This window comes from Lathamus discolor, chromosome 12, assembly GCF_037157495.1.
Source record: "Lathamus discolor isolate bLatDis1 chromosome 12, bLatDis1.hap1, whole genome shotgun sequence".
In the NCBI taxonomy this organism is placed as follows: Eukaryota; Metazoa; Chordata; class Aves; order Psittaciformes; family Psittacidae; genus Lathamus; species Lathamus discolor.
In genome coordinates this window covers 1,862,085-1,887,053 of record NC_088895.1, presented here as the reverse complement: position 1 = coordinate 1,887,053, position 24,969 = coordinate 1,862,085, and the positions used below count along the sequence as shown (strand labels likewise).

General features: G+C 53.6%; 1 protein-coding gene across 2 annotated transcripts in view; it reads right to left on the bottom strand.

The window, feature by feature from the left end:
* NOS1 (nitric oxide synthase 1) overlaps positions 1–24,969 on the bottom strand; it is a 76,324-nt gene that overhangs the window by 7,859 nt on the left and 43,496 nt on the right. For both annotated transcript variants that reach the window (XM_065693009.1, XM_065693010.1), the window contains exons 4-28: positions 24,099–24,236; positions 23,480–23,625; positions 22,581–22,743; positions 21,272–21,363; positions 20,613–20,754; positions 19,818–19,957; positions 19,087–19,261; positions 18,090–18,191; positions 17,159–17,353; positions 15,992–16,077; positions 13,126–13,270; positions 12,607–12,711; positions 12,104–12,162; positions 9,136–9,252; positions 8,557–8,731; positions 8,017–8,155; positions 6,832–6,910; positions 6,149–6,342; positions 5,349–5,518; positions 4,949–5,159; positions 3,886–3,973; positions 3,485–3,606; positions 2,792–2,940; positions 2,045–2,239; positions 812–930 (exon numbers count right to left, since the gene is read on the bottom strand). In XM_065693009.1, the coding sequence (XP_065549081.1) occupies positions 812–930; positions 2,045–2,239; positions 2,792–2,940; positions 3,485–3,606; positions 3,886–3,973; positions 4,949–5,159; positions 5,349–5,518; positions 6,149–6,342; positions 6,832–6,910; positions 8,017–8,155; positions 8,557–8,731; positions 9,136–9,252; positions 12,104–12,162; positions 12,607–12,711; positions 13,126–13,270; positions 15,992–16,077; positions 17,159–17,353; positions 18,090–18,191; positions 19,087–19,261; positions 19,818–19,957; positions 20,613–20,754; positions 21,272–21,363; positions 22,581–22,743; positions 23,480–23,625; positions 24,099–24,236 (3,446 nt within the window). The remainder of the gene's footprint in view (positions 1–811; positions 931–2,044; positions 2,240–2,791; positions 2,941–3,484; positions 3,607–3,885; positions 3,974–4,948; positions 5,160–5,348; positions 5,519–6,148; positions 6,343–6,831; positions 6,911–8,016; positions 8,156–8,556; positions 8,732–9,135; positions 9,253–12,103; positions 12,163–12,606; positions 12,712–13,125; positions 13,271–15,991; positions 16,078–17,158; positions 17,354–18,089; positions 18,192–19,086; positions 19,262–19,817; positions 19,958–20,612; positions 20,755–21,271; positions 21,364–22,580; positions 22,744–23,479; positions 23,626–24,098; positions 24,237–24,969) is intronic.

Here is a 24,969-nt window from a genome sequence, read left to right as displayed (position 1 = left end):
AAACAGAGCAAATGTCAAGGTTTTCTTCTTCTCTTGGTTGTTTTTGCAACAGTGGAAAGAAAAGTCTCTAGATCTTTCCTAACAAGGCATGCAGCAGCCTGGAGACCTCTCCCACTGTGGGTATCTGCTGCCTCCATCCTTTGGGTCAGCCAGGGACCCCCAAAGCCATCAACGGAGCTGGGGAAACCACCCCTCACCATGGGTCCTGCAAACTTTAAATTAATGGCTTTAAATTTAAACAGAGGAGATTTTGATTAGATATTGGAAACAAATTCTTCCATGCGAGGGTGCTGAGGCGCTGGCACAGGGTGCCCAGAGAAGCTGTGGCTGCCCCATCCCTGGCAGTGCTCAAGGCCAGGTTGGACACAGGGGCTTGGAGCAAGCTGCTCCAGTGGAAGGGGTCCCTGCCCGTGGTAGCGATTGGAGCTGGATGAGCTTTAAGGTCTCTTGAACCCAAACTAGGCTGGGATGCTGTGATTTGATGTAAACTCCCTGGCAGGGGGGCAGAGGCAGGCAGTAAACAGGACTCTTTCCCTTTGCATCACCATTTAGATGCAATTGTCAGATCTGAGCGCATTGGTCCAGTGGATGCAATAACCCAGGGAGGCCAGTGGCACATTTGTCCTAGCAAGGTAACAGCTATTTCAGAGCCTGCCAAGCAGCAGCCTCTGCTTCCAGTGCAAACCCAAATGCTTTTTCTCATCCTCTGCTATAAGAAGGATCACACGAGTGCTGAAGTTAAAGCTCCTTTCCCCGTCCCACACATGCTGGGGAAGCAATTGCAGGGGTTAAAATAAACATGTCAACTCACTCATCCGTGTCTTTTTTGCTCTCCTCAATGAATGCAATAGACTCAGATCTAAGGCGGTTAGTCACTTCATACGTACGCAGGGTGACTCCAAAAATATCCTCGTGGTACCGGCTGTCATCCTGAAACATGGATGGGAGAGGGGCAGCAGGAATGAAGAGTGTTTACAAACAGTTGTGTTGCTGCGGCACCACAAAGCTCTGTGTTGTGGGCAGGTACCAAATACACAGCACATGTTCTGTCTGGAGGGACAGGCAAGGCAGAGGGGCTGGGACAAGCAGGGAGGTGAAATGACCTTCCCAAAGGCACACTGTTGGGGCAGTGGTGGAGCTCCATGCTGCATTAGACCTCCTCATCTGCTGGCAACCCTGGCCAGCAAGGGGACAAGTAGCCTGGGGCCAGCTTGTGTGTGAGAGCTGGTTGTAAACCAGTTAAAACATAGTTCTGGGCTCCCTTAGCTACTGGATGGAGTGTGGGGACCTGGTTCAGAAGGGGCAGTCCCACAGGCATCAGGCTGATTTATCCTCTTAAGGAGAAGCAGAGTGTTCAAGCATCGGTCCTTTGGCCTGTGTCCCAGACTGAGCTCATTTATGCTTCAGCTGCAACATCTGCAGCAACCTGTTTGCCCAGGAGCATTGTCCACACACAGAGGAGATTTGGGGAAGGGGGACCCACTGTGAGGGTGCTGAAGCACTGGCACAGGGTGCCCAGAGAAGCTGTGGCTGCCCCATCCCTGGCAGTGCTCAAGGCCAGGTTGGACACAGGGGCTTGGAGCAAGCTGCTCCAGTGGAAGGGGTCCCTGCCCGTGGCAGGGGTTGGAGCTGATGAGCTCTAAGGTCTCTTCCAACACAAACCAGGCTGTGGTTCTATGATTCTATGACCCACAAACTTCCTTGTTAGACTACTGCACTGATGGGGGGGACACTGAGAACTAAGCAAGGTGAACAAGCCCTGCCCAGACTACCAAGGATGCCCAACAGAGCTTGTATCAGTGCTCAGCACAGCAGCAGCCTCATCACAGGAGCTGAGGGAGCTGCAGCAAAGTGACTTCCACCGCACACCCAAAGCTCTGTCAGGTCATGCTCCCATCCTTGCCTGGTGCAGCAGCACGGGTGGGAACTGCTGTCCCCCCACAGCACCCATCACCCGGTGCCACCCGTTGTGCAGGAGGAGGCATCAGGTGCAGTGCCCATGGCAGGAGGTCACACAGTGTCTCGTGGTGCAGGCAGTACTCACCCGCAGCTTGCTGATGAAAGCTCCTGCCTCCTCCACCGAGAGCTGGCCCTGCTGCCTCACGATGCGCTGCACCGTCTTGAGGACGTCCCCTGCCATGGTGACGTCCCCACAGACGTAGATGTGGCCTCCCTTCTCCTTCAGTGCTTTGAACACAGTTTGGGCCAGCTGCTCCTGTAACACGTCCTGCACGTATTTCTGAGGGAGGAGGAGGAAGAGGTGGGATTAACTCCAGCTTCTCAACCCTATCTACCTGAGTGCTCTGGCCGGGTTTGTGTGCACCGGGCAGCACTGCAGTGTGCCACCACTTTGGGCGAGCATGCCTGGAGCACTCACAGTGATAAACAAGAGATGGGGAAAGCAGCAAAGCATCGTTCTGCTTATGCATTTTCACACTTCCACCATATAGCTCATTGCCAGGCCTGCTCAATGTGGTGGTGGTGGTAATTTGGACCAGTTATTTGTGCTGTCTCTGTGCCACTCCACTGGGTGACGTCCCTCCTTTTTCACCTCCTTGGGAAGATGTGCCTTTCCCCTCCCATCGCTCCCAGGGCAAAGCACAAGCAATGTGGGCACACATTCAGGCTGGTGCAGGGATGAGGGGCTGCAGTGGGGAGGGCACAATACTGCACACTTAAGCAACCGGCACACCCCAGGGCATGAGCCGCTGTGGCCAAGGAAGCTGCATCTCCACACCTTGCTGGGTGGCCATGGCTGAGCACTGGGACCTGAGCAGAGCCCACCACACACCTTTGGTTTGTCCGGTTCCCGGGAGTAGGCTGTGTACAGCTCTCTGAAGACACCTTGGGCTTTGGCAAAGAGCGTCTCCTCTTTGTAAATGTGGTCAATCCTGGACTGCCGACAGCCAAACACCAGCACCATGGGACAAGGCTTCAGACCTGGGGGAGACATGGGAGTAGCAGTTAGCCTGGAGACCACCAATAGCCCCTTTCTGCAAGCCACCTCTCTCCAGAGCTGCCAGCAGCCCCAGCACCCTGCACAACATTGCTGGGAGCCCACCCTGGTCAAACTGGGAAGGAGGGAAAACCCACAAGGAGGAAGGTGATGCATAGCCTGCGCCAGCGCGTGGCCTGGGCTCACGCAACAGGGATGCTTGTGCTAAGTTTGGGGGAGAAATGAAACTTATTTTCCCTAAATCGTCTAAATGATCCATGTAAAATGTGTATTCTACACACATGTACATTAAATGAGCCCTAAAAACCGACACCAGCACTGTAATACTGCCACAAAAGCTTGCAAAGCTGTACAGGAGGAGTCTCATGGAGTTTGGTTTGGGAGTTTGGGCCGACCTCAAAGCTTGCACTTGGGTGAGTCGCTGCTTCAAGAAGCCCTTGGCCTCTGCTAGGGTGATTGGACCCCCATCCCCATGCCACCACCCAGGGTTCCCAAGTACAGGAAGAGGAGGAACAAGCATGGACCCACCTTTGTGCTGGATCTCAAAGAGCCGCTGCTGCCAGAAGCTGCGGAAAGGCGCGATGCCGGTGCCAGGCCCGATGAGGATGCAGGGCACCTGGGGGTCCTGGGGCAGGTGGAACCCGGGCGCACTGCACACACCGAAGACACAGATAAACCCCAGCAGGATGCTCCCTCCCTCACCTCTGCCCACAATGAGATGAGACACCAGGAGAGGGAGGAGTAAAACCAAGATGAAATCCCAGAGAGCAATATTGTGGTGCAGAACAGAAGGAGGGACCCATTTTCTCACCAGTCCCACCCTGTTTTGTCCTCACCCTCAGTGCTTTGCAAAAATCTGAGGGCAAAGAGCTCACCCTGTGAGAGGATCGCCCCATCTTTTTCACCCTTTGCCTTTTATGACCACTTACCCTCTTACAAAACAGGGCACTACTTCATCGGTCTGTATCCGATTGAGCCAGGAGGAGCAGACTCCATGGTGGATTGGTCCTTCTCCATCTAGGAGGGGAGGGAAGGACGTCTGTACTTGGCACACCAGCCAACTACTCCAGTTGGCCCCCTGCTACATCCCACATGAACACCTCACTGAAACATTGCCATGGACCATTCTCCATAACATCGGACAGTGGTGTCATGGGTTGAAGGCATCTGGTCACTGCAGCAGGTAGAAAGGCTTTCAAATGGCATATAGAATCATAGAATTATAGAATAGTTTGGGTTGGAAAGGACCTTAAGATCATCCAGTTCCAACCCCCCTGCCATGGGCAGGGACACCTCACACTAAACCATCCCACCCAAGGCTTCGTCCAACCTGGCCTTGAACACTGCCAGGGATGGAGCACTCACAACCTCCCTGGGCAACCCATTCCAGTGCCTCACCACCCTCACAGTAAAGAACTTCCTCCTTAGATCCAATTTAAACTTCCCCTGTTTCAGTTTTAACCCGTTACCCCTTGTCCTGTCACTACAGTCCCTGATGAAGAGTCCCTCCCGAGCATCCCTATACCCCCCTTCAGGTACTGGAAGGCTGCTATGAGGTCTCCACGCAGCCTTCTCTTCTCCAAGCTCAACAGCCCCAGTGTTCTCAGCCTGGCTCCATACAGGAGCTGCTCCAGCCCCTGATCATCCTCGTGGCCTCCTCTGGACTTGTTCCAACAGTTCCATGTCCTTTTCATGTTGAGGACACCAGAACTGCACACAGTGCTCCAGGTGAGGTCTCACAAGAGCAGAGTAGAGGGGCAGGATCACCTCCTTTGACCCTTTTGATGCAGCCCAGGATACAGTTGGCTTTCTGGGCTGCGAGCGCACACTGAAGCCGGCTCATGTTAAGTTTTTAATCAACCAACACCCCCAAGTCCTTCTCCAAAAGAAGATCTCTACCAAAGACCTCGTGGTGTTGCCCATGTGCTGATGCTTTTTCCCCTGCTCCCCAAACCAAGCCTGTCTCCACTGACCCCTGCGTGAGCACTGTACCTCTTGTGCGGTAGGAGACAACCGCCACGGTGAGGTGGACCTCGCCTGGATACATCTCTGGGGAGGAGCTGATGGAGTAGTAACGTGGTTGGAGCAGGGGGAGCTGTGTGAGTAACAGTGTGGAGGGCATCTGCACCGAGGGGAACTCCTCCAGCACCTCCACGATGGTGGGGTTCTTGGACCACTTCCATTCCTCATACTCCTGCAAGCCCTGCAGCCAGGGAAAAGAGGGAAGGAGGGAGGAGAGAGCTGCAGCATCAGACGCTTCCAAGCCAACTGCCTCAACCAATATCCTACCAGGCTTATGGCAAAGCCGGGCTGGGTGGCAGTGTGGGATGAAAATGCCTTGTAGTTGTGATTGCCCCCAAGGCCTTAAAGAACTTGGGGCCTGAGGCTTTACCTTGCTAAGGACCTGCAGACGTTTCTTCTCCTTGTCACTGGTGGCCAGCAAAGCAAACTGCTGCAGCAACAGCGGGGTGGGAGGGGTGGTGATGTCCAAATAGTACTTAAAAGCTTGGAAGATGGTGCATGGTGGGACACGGCTCTCATCTGTCCAGTTGCTGATGACACCTGCCAGGAGGGAATTGAGCACAACCGTGGGATCAGCTGTGCCTAAGAGCTGAGGTGAACAAATCACACAGAATCTCAGCCTGGTTTGTGTTGGAGGGGACCTTAAAACTCATCCAGTTCCAACCCCCTGCCACGGGCAGGGACACCTTCCACTAGTCCATGAGATACTGTCATGCTACAAGTGAGATGCTTGTGAGTGAGCATAAATATGAGTCTGATGCTCCAGAGTTACTATTGTTTTTCATCTCCTGTTACACTGTGCATGGCAGTAGGGTAGCAGACTTATGCCTGAAATATAGTGTTGGAATGGTCCATCAAGATCCTTTAACTTCTTTCCAGTCCTAGACATTGCTCTTTCCATGAGAGTATAAACACCTTCTATTTTCCTGAAGAATAAGGAAATATCTTCCCCAGGGCCCTGCTCACCCATCAAACTCTTGCTCTACATCCCAAGTACAGGTGAGCAGTGGCTTGGGCAGAGCAAGGTTGAAGGAGGTGCTCTCAACCAGCCAAACACAGCAGTGAGATGGGAAATGATATATCCTGGGGGCCACCTTCCTCCCTGAGGAGCTACAAGGGGACTGGCGAGGGGCAGAGAAGCCAAGTCTACGCTGAGGTGACCCTGGTTACCTAGAGCTGTGCTCCTCTCCTCCAGGAGCTCCACTTTCACCAGCTGGTTGGCTGGAGGGGCATCTTCAAGCCTGTCAATGAGGGCATTGACTAAGTCTTCGTGGTTCCCTGGAAACACTCCCAAGTGGTCCCCGGGCAGGTACTGCAGTTCCTGGTGACCGTTGGTGTGGAGGCGCACGAAGATCGTCAGGCGGCTACGGGGAAAGGAGGAAAAGCGGGATGTGTTTGGGCAGTCCTTCAGGGAGCTTAAAACCAGTTTAACTTCTAGCTTCAGATGTTTTATCATAGAATCATAGACTGGTTTGGGCTGGAAAGGACCTTAACATCATTCAGTTCCAACCCCCTGCCACAGGCAGGGACACCTCACATTAGAGCAGCTTGCTCCAAGCCCCGTCCAACCTGGCTTTGAACACTGCGAGGGATGGAGCATTCACCACTTCTTTGGGCAGCTGGTTCCAGTGCCAAATACCCTTTGTTTGCACTACACAAGTGTGGCCACCCATCATCCCATCCCTTCCATGAGGCAGGGAACATCCTTTCCTGGATTCACATGGCTTCCAGCCTTGGTCAGAATCAGCGCAAAGGTGGTACCCATTGGGACATTCAGGGATGAAGGGATGTGTGCATGGGTGCTTGGGTGCACGATGAGTGCATTCAGCTCCCAGGGCAGCTCCATCTCCTACCTGGACTTGGGGCTCTGCAGGTTCTGGCGTGTGATAAGCCGTGCTGCATAGACACGCTTTTTGTGGATGCTGTACAGTCCTGCAGGGGAGAAGAGTCAGTGAAGCAATGCAGCAGAGCGTGGCCAAGGCAGGAGGCTTCTGACTATTGCAAAGCTGTTGGCTGCTGCTGCAGGTTCAGCCCTTCAGTCTGGAGCTGGTTGAGGCCAGCCCCAGTGAGCAGACCATGGGCTTGACCATCCTGCTGCCCCTATCTCCTTCAAAGCTCCAGTGATCCCAGGAGATCAGAGACCCCAAGGGAGGACCAAACACACATCCCTTTTGTTAATGACCGAGGAGGACCCCGAAACAGCTCTCACGAGGCTTGGGGCCGAGCCCTCACGTGCAGACACGCACCTCTCGCTGCCGGCACCACCTGGCTGGGAGCAAAGAGCCTGGATCTGGGAAAAGCAAAGGCAGTGCGGCAGATCCTCAGCTGCAGGAGCCATGCTGAGGGGCCAGGTGCTGCTGGGCTGGACATGCCATTGCATCGCAGCGCTCGGCTGAGCGGCATTTGGACGCGAAGAGAGCTTGGAATGCACCCAGGTTGCCAGCTCTTTGCTTCAAAAAACGGGGTCAGGAGGAGGGAGAGCAGATCACGGACCAACATCGCTGTTACAGACATACACAGGGGCCAGGCGGAGGGGCCTGAGACAAAGTGCTTCCTGGGCATGTGGTGGAGGGGAAAAGCAACACTGAAATGTTGGCAGTTTAGCACAAAGTAGAGGTTTGACCCCTTCACCCCTACTTTATACAATCATAGAAGAGTTCGGGTTGGAAAGGACCTCAAGATCATCCAGTTCCAACCCCCTTGCCATGGGCAGGGACACCTCACACTAAACCATCTCACCCAAGGCTCTGTCCAACCTGGCCTTGAACACCGCCAGGGATGGAGCACTCACAACCTCCCTGGACAGCCCATTCCAGTGCCTCACCACCCTAACAGGAAAGAATTTCCTCCTTATATCCGATCTAAACTTCCCCTGTTTCAGTTTTAACCCGTTACCCCTTGTCCTGTCACTACAGACTACGAAGAGTCCCTTCCCAGCATCCCTATAGGCCCCCTTCAGATAGTGGAAGGCTGCGATGAGGTCTTCTCCATCCCCTGCCCCACACCCAGAGCTCTCGGTGGTGACCCCATCTTCATACCTTGTGTGAGCTCCGGGGCCTCGGCCACGTAGGTGAGGCGAAACTTGCTCCTCTTCCAGCTCCGGTCGTTGCTGATGAGGGAGTTGTTTGCTTTCTCAATGTTGACATCGTCCCCCACGCAGAACACGTCGCACGCTGCCTGCAGCACACACCGGGCTCTCAGGCATCCCCCCCTGCCCCAGGGAGCCCCACAAACCCCTGGTCCCAACCCACCTCAGCCAACCCATGGGGAAGGAGCCCCCAGCAGAGTACGGCTGCCCCAGTGGCTATGGGCATGTCTTGTGGTGCCCTCCCTTCCCCAGGGATCTGGGATAACACAGGAATTCAACACAGTGCTCACCCTTTGGTGAGCACAAACCAGAGCTCCAGCTCCACCAAACTAAGGAAAACCTCTTTATTGTGGGCTAAGGTGATGGTTGAGTGTCCCAGTGTAGGGAAGGAGAGGCTGGGTTTTGATCCACCTCTAACAAGCATCATTGCTCTATCCCTGTATCCATCCCCCCTGCTGCTCCTCCCTGGAGCCCAAGGGAAGCGGGTTACCTTGAAAACCTTCTTGGCCCAGGTCCTGAAGGACTCCTCTTGGCCGCAGAGCTCATCCCCTTCTCCCATGCGGAGGATCCTCTCTCCGCCCAGCTCCTCCAGGAGCGTGTCCACAGCCCGGGCAAAGGCGCAGAAATGGGGGTAAGCTCGAGACCCCAGCCCGAACACAGAGAACCTGTGGAGAGGTGGCACGGCTGCAGCCACTGAGCAGGGAGGGACAGCAGCATGTGCCCCTCCTGCCCCACCATGTCCCCTTCTGCCCCACCATGTCCCCCTTCTGCCCCACCATGTCCCCCTTCTGCCCCACCATGTCCCCCTTCTGCCCCACCATGTCCCCTTCTGCCCCACCATGTCCCCCTTCTGCCCCACCATGTCCCCCTTCTGCCCCACCATGTCCCCTTCTGCCCCACCATGTCCCCTTCTGCCCCACCATGGCCAGCACCAGCACAAGAGTGCGCGGAGGGACCTGTGCATCGCAGAGATACATCATGCTTTAGGTAAGAGGAAATGGGGGCTCTGTGCAGGAACCATGCAGCGCCCTGTCTGTCCCCTCTGCTGCCTCCCCCCCATCCTGCTTACCTGACGTTAGCCAGGGGCCCTGTGCTTTCAAAGTTGTCCCTGGAGTCAGGGCCATCGCTCGAGGATTTCCGTGCATCCGAGTAAGAGGAGACGCTGTTGAAACGGACCTTGTAGCTCCTGTGAAGAGCAGCAGCATTGGGCATTACAGTGATGACACGTGTGCGGGTGGTCCCCACCGGGCTGTGTGCTCAGATTGTGGAGGAGACCAGACCAGAGCTCAGGGGTCGATATTCCAGGGCAGGCTCCGTGATCAGGGGCTAGAGCAGAGCAATGAGCTCACTCCACTCCTTTCAGTGGTGCCCAGCCACAGGACAAGGAGCAGCGGCCATAAACTAAACCACAAGAAGTTTCTCCTCACCATGAGGAAGAACAACTTTACGCTGAGGGTGCAGAGCACAGGAACAGGCTGCCCAAGGGGGTTGTGGGGTCTCTGTCTTTGGAGACATCCCAAACCCACCACGGACATGTTCCTGTGTAACCTGCTCTTGGGTCACCCTAGAGCAGGGGGGGCTGGTGTCGATCATCTCCAGAGGTCCCTTCCAACCCTAATGATTCTGTGACTCCTGGGGTTGAGCCATAACAGCCCATACACTGCATCCCTCCATCTGGTCCTGGTCCGCTCCATGAGACCCTCCCAGTGGGTTGACCCAGGTGTCGGCCACCACATTGTCCCCAGCAATGCAGAGCTGCCAGGACCTCTGGCTTTACCTGTCCTTCCCCGGCTGCACCCAAGGTCGATGTGCGCCTGAGCTGATACTCTGAAGGGGTTTTCATCCATAGGAAATAAAACCCATAAAATAAGATAAAAAGAGTGCGAGCAGAGGGATGAGGAGGGGGGAGGGAGGGGAGCAGAAGCCCTGACAGCAGCAGAAGTGTTTCTGAATTGAACCATCTTCAGAAATTGCTCTCCACAAGAGTTTCTAAATATACTGCCAAGCAGCGAGGCAGCGGTGTGTGTGCATGAGTCACAGCAGACCTCCTGCACCCGCCGCCACGCAGAGGAGACAACCCCGGAGCAGAGGAATGCCAGGGTTCAGAGCCCTGTGCTCCACCTCTGCTCCGCAGCCTCCTCCTGTCGGCCCCGGCTCCTCACGCTTCTCTGCTTCACTCATCTACACAGACCCGTCTCCTTCCTCTGCTGGCCCTGGGCCACGTCCTCACCCTGGGTTGTGTGGGGCAGGCTGGGCAGAGCAGCCCGTGATGAGTATGAAGCCCAAATTCCCCAGTCAGTGCTGGGTCCATGGTCAGGGCACCAGCAGTTTTGTTGAAATTAATAGGTCCTTGACGTGCAGGACTCTTTATCTGGGACTATAGGGATAGGGCAAGGGGTGATGGGTTTAAACTGAAACAGGGGAAGTTCAGGTTGGATCTAAGGCAGAAGCTCTTCCCTGTGAGGGTGCTGAGGCGCTGGCACAGGGTGCCCAGAGAAGCTGTGGCTGCCCCATCCCTGGCAGTGCTCAAGGCCAGGTTGGACACAGGGGCTTGGAGCAAGCTGCTCCAGGGGAAGGGGTCCCTGCCCGTGGCAGGGGTTGGAATTGCATGATCTCAATTTCCTTTCCAACCTGAACCATTCCATGATTCTATGACTGTTAAAGGACGGGCTGCAACTGAACGGAAGGTCCATAAATAGGAATGACTTATGAATGCCTCTGAAAACTCTTGGAAACCCCTTGAGGTAAGACACAAAGAGCCAAGCTGATGCTGCCTCTCTGCCCCAGACAGTCTCCTCCAGGCCACCTTGTCTCATGGCAAAAGCTTTCTTTCATGCTTAATGTCAGCAAAGTCCTGAGTGTGCACCAGGACCCTCCCCAGCACAGCTGGGGGGACCGGATGGAGCAGCCCTGAGGAGAAGGACTTGGGGTGTTGGTCAGTGAGAAGCTCCCCATGACCTGGTTTCAGTGAGTGCCTGAGCCCAGAACCCCCCATGTGCTGGGCTGCACCCCCAGAGCGTGAGCAGCAGCTCAGGGAGGGGATCCTGCCCCTCTGCTGCGCTCTGGGGAGACCCCCCTGCAGCCCTGATCCAGCTCTGGGGCAGCAGCACAAGAGGGACGTGGAGCTGCTGGAGCGAGGGCAGAGGAGGCCATGGGGATGTTCCTGATGGAGCCATCAGGGCAGTTAAATTGCTCTGTACCACTGGCCAGGACTAATTCTTCCTCCATTGGGGAGCAGCCCTTTGCCAGCTGTGAGCATCCTGTGTTAGCTCAGGAAACACTCTGGCGCAGAGCAGTGCCCCAGTTAAGTGAAATGTATTGTACTTAATAGCTAAAATAAGAGGATGTTCCAGATATTTAACACTTTGCTGGCTGCAGCCTCTGAGACATGCGCTGAGATGCTCAAGGCTCATCTCCTAGTGATGAGGATCTGTAAAAGCCTGTCTCCAAGGTACCAGCTCCAGCCTCCTTGTTACAAACATCACAGTCAGGATTTAGAACAGCCCTTATTTTCCCTAGAAATACTCTCACATGATGCCAAGAAGTTAAATTTGGTTCTTGAGCTCACCCCCACCTACATCCACACAGCTGAGAACTCCCTTCTACCTCCAAGTCTTACTATTTTGGTGTCTCCTGGATGGCCCCGGCTCTCAGATCTGATGATTTGGGGGAAATTCCTGCTTTTATTTGGTTTTTTTTTTTGGTTTTTTTTTTTTGGTTTTGTTTTGGGTTGTGTTTTTTCATAGATGCTGCCTCTTTACAGCTGAACCGAAATGCTTTAAACGCCAGCCAGGGGAATTACAAGCTGGAGTCCATAGGATGCCTGACTCAGTGCATCTGCCCTCCCTGGGACCTCCACCCGCTCCATCCACTGGGTCTCCAGGCTGGTCCCATCCCTTGGACCTGGCCAAACTTGAAACCTGCATGAGGATTTCATCCTCCCTTCTGAGAGGAGGGAAGCAGAGGCTGTACTGGCTGTGGGGCTGCCTGCTTGCAGGGGTTTGGAGTAGGAGGGGCAGGGTTTGGAGTGCTCTTACTTCCTCTCCTCCAGGTTGGCATTGGGATTCTTCATCTCCATTAAGGCGCAGCCAAATTTCTACAGGGAAGAAACAAGAAGAGGCCATCAGTTTTGCCAGGCCCTGCAGGGAGCAAAGCATGACCAAAGCCTGGGCCATGGCTCTGATCTCTGCTTGCTGTTCCCAGCAGCCTGCAACGCTGCTGTACAGGGCCTGGACAAGGTTGTAGCTCCCCAGCCAAGGGGCTGGCACCTTTTGTGTGACACTGACATCAGTTGTACAGGATGGATTTAGCAGCAGCTTAGTTACTTCTCTCGCAGCAGGGAGTAAGTGGATAACCCTATTTCAGAGCAGGCTGGAGGCAGGCACGCACAGCACCAGGTATCACACAGCTTCTGGACCCATTTTGGGCCATTCCAGCTCCGGCTGAGCAAAAAGAGGATGTTTCTCCCCATTCCCCACTGCCTGTCCCCTGCCCGTGTCCCTCTTGTAGTGTAGTCACCCATCCCGGTGCTCTGTCCTACCTCTCCATTCTCAGGTGGGTCTCCATTGCCAAAGGTGCTTGTGACCACCAGGACCATGGTTTCATGCTCTAGGTGCACAATGTCATACTCATCCATGGACATCACCTGGAGGAGATGGAGATGTTAACAAAAGGCCTTTGGTGGGGAGATCTACCTCCAGCCAGTCTCCTGGGATAGATCCCAGTCCTCCTGGGGATGGGAGCAACATATCCTTGCTGACTCCATGCCACTGCGCTAGCAGAGACCTCCATACAGGGAGGATGAGAACAAGAACCTCAAGGAATACGGACAAAGCATGGGTTACCACCTGGGAGGCAGTAGACATATATATGCCGCAATGCCTGCAGCAGTATTAGCTGGAAAAACCCCTGTGCAGGCTCCAATCTGGACTCAAAAGCTCATATCCTGGGAGTTGCTTCCCTGGAAAGCTGGGAAGCTCCACATGCCCTGAGCCATGTATTTCCTGGGGCCACCCAGATGCACACATACCCTCGCCTGGGCTGGGAGCTGGGACAATACCTTGGCATCGAAGGCGTGCTTGAAGATCTCACACAGAGTTTTTGCATAGACCTGCGACTTCCCTGTCTCGGTAGCATACAGGATGGTGGCTTTGACCCTCTTGGCCATGGCCTGTCCCATCAGCTTGGCTGAGAACTTCACAGCCCTAGGAAGTAAGAACAAACCCTGGTAAGAATCCTATGGAGCCAGGCTGAGGGAGCTGGGCTGGGGCAGCCTGGACAAGAGAAGGCTCCTGAAGGGGAGACCTGAGAGCAGCTCCAGTGCCTGAAGGGGCTGCAGGAACCCTGGAGAGGGGCTTTGGACAAGGGCCTGTAGGGACAGGCCAAGGGGAATGGCTTGAACCTGCCCGAGGGGAGCCTGAGCTGAGCTCTTAGGCAGAAGCTCTTCCCTGTGAGGGTGCTGAGGCGCTGGCACAGGGTGCCCAGAGAAGCTGTGACTGCCCCATCCCTGGCAGTGCTCAAGGCCAGGTTGGACACAGGGGCTTGGAGCAAGCTGCTCCAGTGGAAGGGGTCCCTGCCCGTGGCAGGGGTTGGAGCTGGAGGAGCTTTAAGGGCCCTTCCAACACAAACCAGGCTGGGACCCCGTGATTCTTTAATAAGAGAACTTGCTTCCCTGTCAGAGCCTCTAGCCCGGACTATTCACACCATTTATTTGTTATTAAACGAACAGCCTGCTTTAAAAAGCTGCAGCATCACTTTGTTGTTATTTTTTATGCCAAACAGGGAAGCAATGGAAGAACGCATTCATCTTGACTTCTCAGAGGGGAAGACTGGATGGGGGAGCTCGAACACATGAAATACCTGAATGGGTGTAAGGAGGAAAATGCTAAACCAGGTGTGGGGATAATCTTTCTGCAGAGACAGAGCAGAAGAATCAGGGGCAGCAGCTGCTGGAAGCAGTGACAGCACAACCTCAAAGGAAAAGCTGGAGACCAACCACAGATCAAGCTACAGGACTTACAGCATCTTCTCCATCTCTCCATGTCTTTACATCCTACCCGGCTGCCTTTCCGCAGGAGCTGTCCTAGCCAAGCAGTCGCTCCTGTGCTCCACACATCACACACAGAGCCCTGAGACACTGAGGGGGTCAGATGGAGCTGTCTGCAGCCCCTTTGATTTGCGCTCCAGCGATGCTATGAACTTAGAGGAGCAGCCTTCCCGAGGCTCAGAGCTTGCACATTCACTCAAGGGCTGTGTCTGGCCACTGCCTCCTGTGCCCGCAGTCGTGACTGGATGCATTTACTCCAGCCTTCCCCACTGGCTCAGCTCTGACAGCAGGGCAGAGGGGCTCTGAGAGGTCACTGGCCCCTCTAATCCTGGCCAAGGTGATGCAGCGCTAGAAATGCTGGCTCCTTGTCTATGCTGGTGCTGCTGGCTGGGGTGGCATCAGTGGGCCAAGTTTGTTGCTTTAGGGCTGTTCATAGTCACGTAATTTGCTGCTATACAAACAGCCCTCCGTGTAGTTGTGCATGTTAAAGTTGTCTTTTGCTTTCCCATGAGGGTAGTGTCTCTTTTCCCTAGACCTTACACTGGCCCTGGGGGAGGGAAGGGGCAGCTTTGAATGCTCTGATTTATCTGGAATCAGCACAGCCTGTCTGAACAGGCATCAAAATCACGCTGTGACCAGTGCCAAGGCCTGCTGGGCTTGGTCCATCACCTGATTAGCTCAGATCCAGTGAGGATTCATGGTGAATTACAGGAATAATTCCTTTCCCTGCATCAGGAACAGTGGAGATTTGGGTTTAAATTACCTGCTCTGCTCACATTTTTATAAAACCATTTATCAATCACACACACACAAAGCACTGTTTCTCCTAACTCAATGGCTCAATCCATCTTCCTGCGCTCTCCACCAGCCCCAGGCTGCAGCCCAGACCCAGGCACCAGTGTCAGCTTAAGGAGCACATTCATCAGCTGCTGATCGTGTTTATGGATGCTCCACAGAAAACAGCTTACAGAAGGTGACAGCTGAAGAGTGGGAACAAGCTGATGGCAGGGACTTGGGGAAACTGAAGCGTGGGGAGATGCTGTGAACAGCACCAGGCCTCCTGCCAGCCTGGCCATGGATACCAGGGCAGACCCAGCCCTTCCCAGCTTTGGCACAGGGCTCCGCTGCCGTGGAGCCAACAGCTCCTACAACAGCCTCTGTGCCAATGGCCCACAGGGGAGGCTTTTGGGCCAGGATCAGCCAAATGACACTTCATTCCTGCATCCCTCCTGACTGGATGCTTTGGCAGGGGAGAGGGATGCGCATGGTCCATTACTAGGGGTCAACTGGCCACGAAGTGCGAATCTCAGCTCAGCCCCGATCCATCTGCTACCTGTAGATAGATTCCTCATTCCTATCTCCCCCCAGCTCTTTGCAGATGGGGTGTTTGGAGGTTTAGACACACACTGGAGATCAGTGCTCCTCAAGCAGCTAAAAAGTCAGCAAGAAAAAGAGAGATAAGGACACAGGTTTCATCTGGCTTGTGTCAGCATGACCGGTGCTGTGGGTGATCATCAGTGGGGGATTTCTCTGCCCCAGGAGGCTGTGAAAGGACAAACAGGCAGCATACCCCCCGAAAGTGAGGAAGCCATTCCTGACCATTGAAGACCATGTTACTAGAGAATGAACCAGCTTGGGAGAAAAGACCATGTGCAACATCTGGTATTCAGCTGCCCACACACCTTTTGGTGCTCTAATGGGAGGTTCGAAGGACTGCTTGTTTCTCCAAATGTCCCTATGGGCAACTTGAGATCCAGGCTCACAAGCCAGGAGTTTGCACACATCTGAAGGGTAGAGCTATCAAACAGCACAACAATGCTGCCCAAACCCAGGAACAGCCCCAGACACTCCAGGGTTTTCCGGACCCACTGGTACTTACTTTGCTAACTTCTTAAAGCCAATGGCCCTCTTCTTGGTGGGTGTCCCATTGACACCTTTCCAGACATGGGTATTCCAAGGGTCCGGCTAGGAGAGAGAAGAGCAGCAGCAGCTGATGGGCAGTGATCAGAGCATTAGGAAATGCTGTAGCCACAGCTGTAGCTGGCTTATACACAGCTTTCCATCTCATGTACGGGTCCTTGGTCCTTGGAGCCTCAAGGATCATGGCTCTGGGGTTTCTCATGGCAGTTGGACAGTGGAATATGAACACAAAAACTGCAATATAATGAAACCTTGCTGGCTTGTATCTGGGCAAATTCTTCCCTCTGAAATAAGCAGTAATAGGCAAAAAGAAGGCAGGCAACACCAGAAAGAGAGATGGGATGGAAACAGCTCCTTCCCCTCCCCAGCCAACCAGTTGGGTTTCTTATCCTAAGAGGCCCTGTGGGAAGAGGAGGCAGCTGAAGCAAGGAACAAGCTCACGGAAGCTAATTCAGTGCCCTCAGAGTCTGTAATCAGGGCCAGGAACCATCAGGACTCCTGGTGGATGCTTATAGAAATGAACAGACTACTCCTGGTTTGTGGTTGTTCCTTAAGGGCTCTTGACTGGAGGTCACATTGTGTGAAAGCCACCGGAGCAGGACCGTTGGCTCATGAGGGTGTGCTTGCTCTGGGGCCTTTTGCCCATGCTCTGAAGTGTTAAATACTCCAGCATTTCATCCTGCTGCTTGGCAGGAGCCCTCCCTATCAAACTGCTGGATCTCTGAGCTGGCAAGAGCCATCCACTACAACCCGGATGCCGTAGAGAGGAGGATGCAGTGACCACCAGGTCATTTCCTCATCCATCCATCAAAGTGCAAAACGCAAAGGAAGGAGCTCTGTTTGATCCAAGGGTGAAGGTTGGCTCCTGAGGTGTCCCATATTCTCATGGAGGGGCAAAAAGCCATTGCCCTGGGAAAAGGTGTAACATCCAGGGGGTTATTACACTGCATTAGGGGTGTACTACAGCAATCACACTTGCTCATGGACTTCACTGCCTGAAGGGGCAGCTTGTTGGAGGGATTAGATGGTGTCCCCCTTCTGCATCTCCTGAGCTCCAGCTCCCACCCTGCTTCTGGCTATACCTTTGGGCATGCAGCACGGGTGGAAGGCAGGGCGCAGACAGTACCTGGTACTCAAAGGAGGGTGTGAGACGGTAGTTGAGCATTTCCTGATGGAAAACTGGGGTGATGCTGCCCGACATGGGTGGGACAATCCACACCCAGTCAGCAGGACAGCCCCCACGGCATCGGTACTCATTCTCCATGTGCTTGATAAAGGACTCGGTGGCTGAGTGGTGATCCACAATGGTCACCTTGTCGCTCTGTTGGAGAGGAAAGAAAGCAGAGCCATCAGCTCTGGGTTAATTCACCCCAGAAGGTAACAGCCAGGATTTAAAGCCAGGATTTTACATTTGAAGCTGTTCAAGTCAAATATTCCTCACTCCCATGGTCTTACAGGACTGTACCTTTGGAGATGACCCTGGTCTTCCCAAGCAGGCTGTAAAGCTGCCCTAGTCCTTCCTGAGTAGATGTGCTACGGGATGCTCGTTCCTCCTGTTACTTGTCATGGGTCAAGCAAAGACCAAGATGGCATTGAAGAGGATGGAGCATCCTCTGCTCAGCCCTTTGGGAAGCTCTTTCATGGCTTGCACAACTCAAGGAGCAGCTCTGATCTAGCTCCCACCCTCTGAAGCTGGGTTGCCAAGGACTAGTTTTGCTACTCAACCTTTGTTAAGTAAAGGCTGGGGGAGAACCTGGGCCAACTCTTGCTTCATGAACAGGAGAGAAGGGCTGGATCTTGCCCCCTCGGGGCACTCACTCTGGACCAGCAGAGCTCAGATGCTGCTAATGCTGTCCTTGCAACATCCAGGCCACAGAGATCATTACATTTCACTGCAGGCTCCTGGAACAGCCAAAAAACTAGGAGGGCACAGCCCAATTTCGGCTGAGTGCTTCAGCTGCCATTGTCCTTGGAGGGATGTCTCCATACGTGGCCCATCCAGTCCCTGCATCCCTCAAACCTGACCCAAACAAACCCAAGTCCTGCTACTCAGTTACCTGGAAGCTGTACAGCACAGCAATGTTGATCTCCACCAGGGCCTGGTCCTTCCACAGCGAGGAGGTTTTCCTCATATCCAGGTTCATTTTCTTGGCCACTTGCTGTGATAAAACACGGTAGAAGGTGAACGTTTGTAATGGCCAAGAACCAAGAGCAGCACACTTGCAACAAAGGGCTGACGTTTTGCCTTCCTCTGAGAAGACGTGGTCCTGCCTTTTCCTTTCCATGGCAGGAGTGTGGCCAGCCTGGCCTCCCTTCCTCCCCTAAGCACAGGAAGGTAACTAAATGCTGTCATCAAGAGCAGTTGCTCTTTGTGGGAGGAGAGGAAATAGGTGGGTCTGTGAGATGGAGCAGGAGATGGAGGTGATCCGTGAGCTGGGAGGAGCAGACTCCTGCACCCTCCCCATGTCTCCATGATGCTCACCAGCTCCATTCACTCTCAGCCTGTTTCTTCTACCTGGAGTCCTTCCCCAGGCACTCTCACAGGGGGACATGTGCACACACACACTCGCTGCCACCGCTCTGCTTTCCGAGTGACTGGGGGGGATGCAGCCCCTCCAGCTAACACAGCGTGCCCCTTGGAAGGGCAAAGGAGCCACCCTTCATGGGTGCAGACCCCCTGCACCAGCACCCACCATTGTCACCAAGCCAGGGTAGAGCATCCCAGGCAAGTCCCTGAGGAGTCGCCAAGTGTCTCAGCACCCTCTGAGCCCCACTACATCTTAGCACTTGACTAGGTGCCTGCTGATCCGTAAGGTCATAAGGGGAGCTCAGTGGACACCACACTTGCTTGAGTTAGATATTAGCTGGCCCCATAGGTAACAAAATCCATCACAGCCTCCATACATCCAGAAGAACATCATTGCCCTATCTAAGGGAGACTTGGATGTCCTGTTACTTTCCTACTCAAGGCAATGCTCTCGCAGTGTCCTGCCTGCTCCCCAGTAGTTTCACACACCCCAGGAGCCCCTGAGCAATTCAAGGAAGGGGAATTACCTCTAGTATGTTGTAGCGAGAGTTGTCACAGTAGTCCCGGACCCCAATCTCTGTGCCCATGTACCAGCCACTGAAGGGGCAGGCAGAAAACTCCAAGCCACCAATCTCAAGGAGCATGTTGGAAACTGCTGGCAAACCATACCACTTGAGGCCCAGGTCCTTAAACCATTCAAACCTGGTGGGGTACAACAGGCAGGGAATGGAGGAGGTTACTTTGCCACCAGCCACCATGTGAGCAGAAAGCTTCCTGAAGGCAATATCTCCCTTAGGGGCTGTTTATAGGGAGAAATGGATAGATCAGGCATTGGACCAGGCTGCCCAGGGCAGTGTTGGAATCACTATCCCTGGAAGTGTTCAAAAGCCATGCAGATGAGACCTTTAGTGCCATGGGTTAGTGGTGGCCTTGGCAGTGCAGGGATAAAGGTTGGACTTGATGAGCTTAAAGGGCTTTTCCACCCTAGCTGATTCTGTGATCAGGAGTGTTACAGAGTGGCATAAGTCCTGGGAAACACGAAGAAAAGGGAAACCATCCCTGAGACAAGGGCACAACTCGCTTTCCACATCCAGGCTCTGCCAGGCTTACATCAGACTGGAGGGAGTACCTGGAAGAGTGTCTTGGGTCAAGCGCCCAAGCCATGGCAAGGAAAGGCCAAGCTCAGGAGATGGCTTAGGGTGAAACCAGATGGCCTCAGTCCTGCTGATCCTCAGCTTTGGGGCTTACTCTGACTTACTTGGGGTGTCGGATGGGCACTTCCAGCACGAGCTCTGGGGGGATTTCAAAGAGCTCTGGGTCATTGCCATTGGCTTGGAGGAGCAGAGGCAGGATGTCGAAGCGCCCGTATGGTGCCTTCCATCCTTGCTGAATGCAGATCTATGGGAGAAATAAAGATGGGGTTCAAGCATTGTGGGCAGGGAGTTGCATGGCACTGACTAGGGTCTTCTAACAGCACCTCTGCTCAGCCCTTGTGGTGGAATAATAACCTCCATCCAAGGGAGCTACGACATGGGGTTGCTGTCACAGCCAACCCTGGCCAAGTAAGGGGGAACTGGAGTGAAAATGAGCTTAGAACTAGATCCCCAGGTAGGATCATGCTCTGGAAATGCTGCTTGTGCCTGTAATGATGAAGGAGAAAAGGAGTGAGAAAAGCAGAGGGGTTGTGGAATGGCTGAGCAGAGCACTGGTGCTGTGAAGGCAGCAGCAGAAGGCAAATCTCAGCCCTGATCCCCGCTGGTCCAGGTCAGTGGCGGGCACACATCCTCCTGCAACAGCTCCCTCAGCACCATGAAGTGACCCCTTCTTAGTGAAAGGAGGAGGAGAGGAAAGTCTTTCAGTGCTGCAGAAACAGCTTTTATTCCTGGGGAAATAACTAAGGGCGAAACAAATGCAGCTTCGCTGCAGTGGATGTAACAAACCCTGCTTGAACCAGCACCCTCCTCCCTGCTGGCATGGTCAGGATGCATGCCCCCACCAGCCCGTGGTGCCCAGGAAGGATGGATATATCCTCTGTCAGATACGGTGATGGTACCTCTGTCAGCTCCAAGTTTGCAGGGTCTCCCAGGATAGTGCCATCGGGCTGCTTGTAGCCTGCGTAGCGGATGAGCTGGGCATTCCAGATGCGGAAGTCGTGCTTGCCATCCGTCCGCTGCGGGAAGATGGTAATAGCAGATCTGGAAGGAAAAGGCAGAGGTTGTCAGAGGAAGTGTTGTGGGGAAAGGTGCTGTCCCTGCCTGCACCACCCTGTGCATCACCTCTGCTCGTGCCCTGGGTAAGCCCCAGACATCTATTGCATTCCTTTCACTAGAAGATGCCGTGGCCAAGTGTGCTCCAGCTCTGGAATTCGGGGTGTTCCCAGCAGTTCAGCTGCAGGCGGAAGCTGGCTGCTAAGATGGGGCTTCAGACAGAACTGGAGAGCAATCCATGCTCTGCGTTTGATGCAGAATATGGGGAAGGAGAATTAATGGAAAGGAAAATCTGCGCCTTGAGATCCCACAGAGAGCAAGGAGCAATACCCTTGGGCCAGCAGGACACCTTCCCTTGATATTGAGTCCCTCTAAAGCTCCACAGGAAAGGAGCTGACTACAACCATCCCGCTGTGCAATGACTGCTGAAGGAGACACCGTCAGCTGGGTTGATACACATCCAGAGGCCTTCAGCTATAAACCCTGGAGACTCCCTGGTACTCACCTGAGGTTCCCTTTGTTGGTGGCGTATTTGATGTGGTTGCAGATGTAATTGAACATGCCATGGGCTGTGGTGCAGTCCCGGGCATCAAACACCTGAAACAGTGGAAGCAGTTGTGATGATGCTACAGGATGCTCTGGCTCCTTAGGACAGAGCCAAGCAGAAAAAAGCACAGGGAAAGCTCTAGATACCACCATGACTCGTTAGGTGTCTAAAGCTCCAGAACTGTGTGTTCTCTGCCTGTACAACACTGGAATGTCTAATGCAGCTGCCCCCTCTGCTTGGAGAGGTGAGTCATCTGCTCCTGAGGCAAAACCCTCCTCAGTCTAGTGCTCCCAACCTGTCACTTATCCACCAACAGTTTGGGTTTCTGCTGTTTGTCTCTTGAAGATCGAGATTCAAAGCTGAAATAGGGTAGGTGTCAGGTCTGAGGGGCGCTGAGAGGATGGAGAACCATGGATTAGAATTATAGAATCATAGATTCTTTTGCATTGGAGAGCCCTTTAGAGCCCATCTAGTCCAACACTCCTGCGATAAGCAGGGACACCTTCCAGTAGACCTGGTTGCTCCAAGCCTCCTCCAACCTGACCTTGAATGTTTCCAGGTATGGGGCATCTACAAAAGGATGGAGAAACCAGGAAAGAGGGTCAACAGGAGGCTTGAAGACTTCTTGCAGATATAGCTTCACCCCTGGATCCAGATATGCCAAAAGGAATAGTGGAAGAGAAGAGCTGAAGCTGGGAGCAAAGGCTCGGCCTCCTGGCCCCAGGCAGTGCCTATACCCTGTGTGAAGCAGCCACAAGATTGCTCAGCAGCACTTGAGCTGTGTTCCAGGTTACAGAGGGAGACGTCATCTCTGTACCATGGGATTCCACTGGAGATGCTACTTCAGAGCCTACTCTACGCTTCCAGCTGGTCAAAGGGCACTGAGCCAAATCTGCTTCTGCCATAGCATCTCTACACCAGGGATGAATGTGCCCTGCTGCCTCTCTCCAGCAATAGTTTTGGAAGCAGCATATAAGATACTGAAGCAGTATCTGATGTTGGAAAATGTTCTCTAGACAACCAGCTTCTAGTTGGCCCCTTTTCAGACACAGACACCTCAGCTCCACCTACCCCACAGATGCTTTTCCAGCTCCTGCTCACTTCCCAGCCTGTGCACCCTCAAAGCTGTTGAGGAGAGCAGAGCTGCTGTGTGCTGAACACCCGCAACTGTACCTGTGCTGTGCTTCCCCAGGTGTCTGCAGAGCAAGGTTTGCCTGTCCAAAACTCCAGGGCATCCTTTGGCAGCCAACACGGGGCTGGTGCTCACCTGCAGCTTGGACCACTGAATCCTGCCCACACAGCGGGCTGCGTTCCTCCAGGCATGCTTGGCTCCGTAGATCAGCTCTGTGTCCCGCAGCTGGTAGGTATCAGTGGCTTCAATCTCCTTGGTCACTTCCTCCAGCCTTTCCATGTGGGCCTTGGAGCCAGACCTGCATGGGTGGGAACAGAGGAGATGGCAGCTGTCCACTGAGGTGGAAGGCAGGGAATGCTGCTGCTCTCCACCTGGGCACGAGGTCACAGAGTCACCGAGTGGTTTGGGTTGAAGGGACCTTAAAGCTCCTCCAGCCCCAACCCCTGCCACGGGCAGGGACCCCTTCCACTGGAGCAGCTTGCTCCAAGCCCCTGTGTCCAACCTGGCCTTGAGCACTGCCAGGGATGGGGCAGCCACAGCTTCTCTGGGCACCCTGTGCCAGCGCCTCAGCACCCTCACAGGGAAGAGCTTCTGCCTAAGAGCTCATCTCAGTCTCCCCTCGGGCAGGTTCAAGCCATTCCCCTTGGCCTGTCCCTACAGGCCCTGGTTCACAGCCCCTCTCCAGGTTTCTTGTAGCCCCTTTATGCACTGGAAGACTGCTAGAAGTTGTTTCTTCCTTAAGCATATGTGTGCACATATATCCACACATGTGTGTATATATGTGCACACATATGCTTAAAATACAGATGAAGATATTAAGATATGCTGTCAGATAATGGATGACCAAGTGCAAATGGGAGAGGTCAGTGATTTGCGCAGAGGCACACACCAAACACTACAAGTGAAGCTCCACTGCAGAAGCAGTGGCACAGTCCCACCCTGCTTTGACTCTCAAGTGTGAAAGATCAGATGATGTGTGACATCTCAGCATCAGCAACAGCCTCGGACTGCGACGTTCTCCAGCCAATGCTTACCTCTTTATAGAGGAGTAGTACTGGTCAATGAAGTCCTTAGCCAAGAGGAGCACTTCCTCTTTTGTCTTGGTATCTTCTGACTTGCGGATGTGCTGGCTAGGAGTCATTACTGAGCCCATGCAGATCTGCTCAGTGCACGCAGTGGTCTGATGGGACAGAAGGAGACAAGAGTGTCTTGGGTTACTAAAGCACCTTTGGTTATATGAACGGGGCTGGGGGAAGTCAGTGGTTAGCTTTGAAGAGGTCGGAGGCATCTTTAACAAACAGGGCCATTTACAGCTTGTTTTCACACCTATTGGTAATGTTGTAATTGGTAATGTTGCTAAAGCATGTGCAGACATCTCTTGTCCCATCCTATATGGACAATTGGGTCTCACTAGATTCTTGCCCAGCTTGGTATAAAGTCAAATGCTTTTCTTTATGTACCACGGGGACTTTCCTCTCACCCAGGTGTTACACCTGGGTGTTACCCAGAGCTTTGAATCTCAACCTCCAGAGACAAGATGACTGATCAGAATTCATCCAGTCCTGCACTTCCAGGTAAAGCCACCTTGGGAGCCCTGCGATCCACTCCATTGTGCTCAGGCAACTTTTGGCCAGGTCTACCTACAATACTCACCATTGCTGTCTTGAGGTGCAGGGTGTCGTGGAGCACGGAGCCTGTCTCCCAGTTCTTGATTTTCACAAACCGTGGGCATTTGGAAGGACTTCCATTCGCTGTGTTCTTGGTCGGGGACTGCCGCCCGGATGGCGGAGGCTGGACAGCAAGAAGAGCAGGCGCGAGGTTAGTGTTCAGCAAGGAGATACAGAAGAAAGGTCACAACAAGCAGCATCATGTATTAGTGGATGCCTGCACTTAAATCCTAGTGATAATATAGCGAGACAAGGTACATGATCCAAATATTTGGCAGCATTTGGGATCCTACAATGGAGCAACCAACTCTCAATGAAACCAAGAAGTAATCTTCATTTACAGGCGAGTCAAACCTGTAGAAAAGGAGTTAAAAACAGAGAGAGAAGCGACTTAGAGGAGAATGTTTTGTTCAGGTTTCCCACTGGAAGACTTACCTCTAAAATGTATTAGATGTTTCTTTTTAAGGAGCATCACCTGCTCAGGTTTTGCATGTGCCAAGCTGATAGCAGCACTGAGATAAAGCTAATTGTTCCTCTGAGCAAGCCAAAGGCACAACTCCTTTGATATCAACACTGGGAGATCATAGGGATAAGGATGAATAAATTATGCAACAGGAGGGCTGCTGGATTATGCACAGTTACCTCAGTCTCAGCTCTGAAGCTCCAGCCCTCCCTGCTCCTCTGTGTCATGGTGTGCTCATCAGCACATCCCGAGCTATGTGCCAACAAAAGGAAGAGCCTCAGCCAGCAGAGAGCTTGTAATGAGAAGAGCTGGCTGCAAGTGCTTGTGTTTGCACATGTTGTCACAGATAACATCTACCATTTCTACTGTGACCCTTCTTTGCCCCAAGCACTTA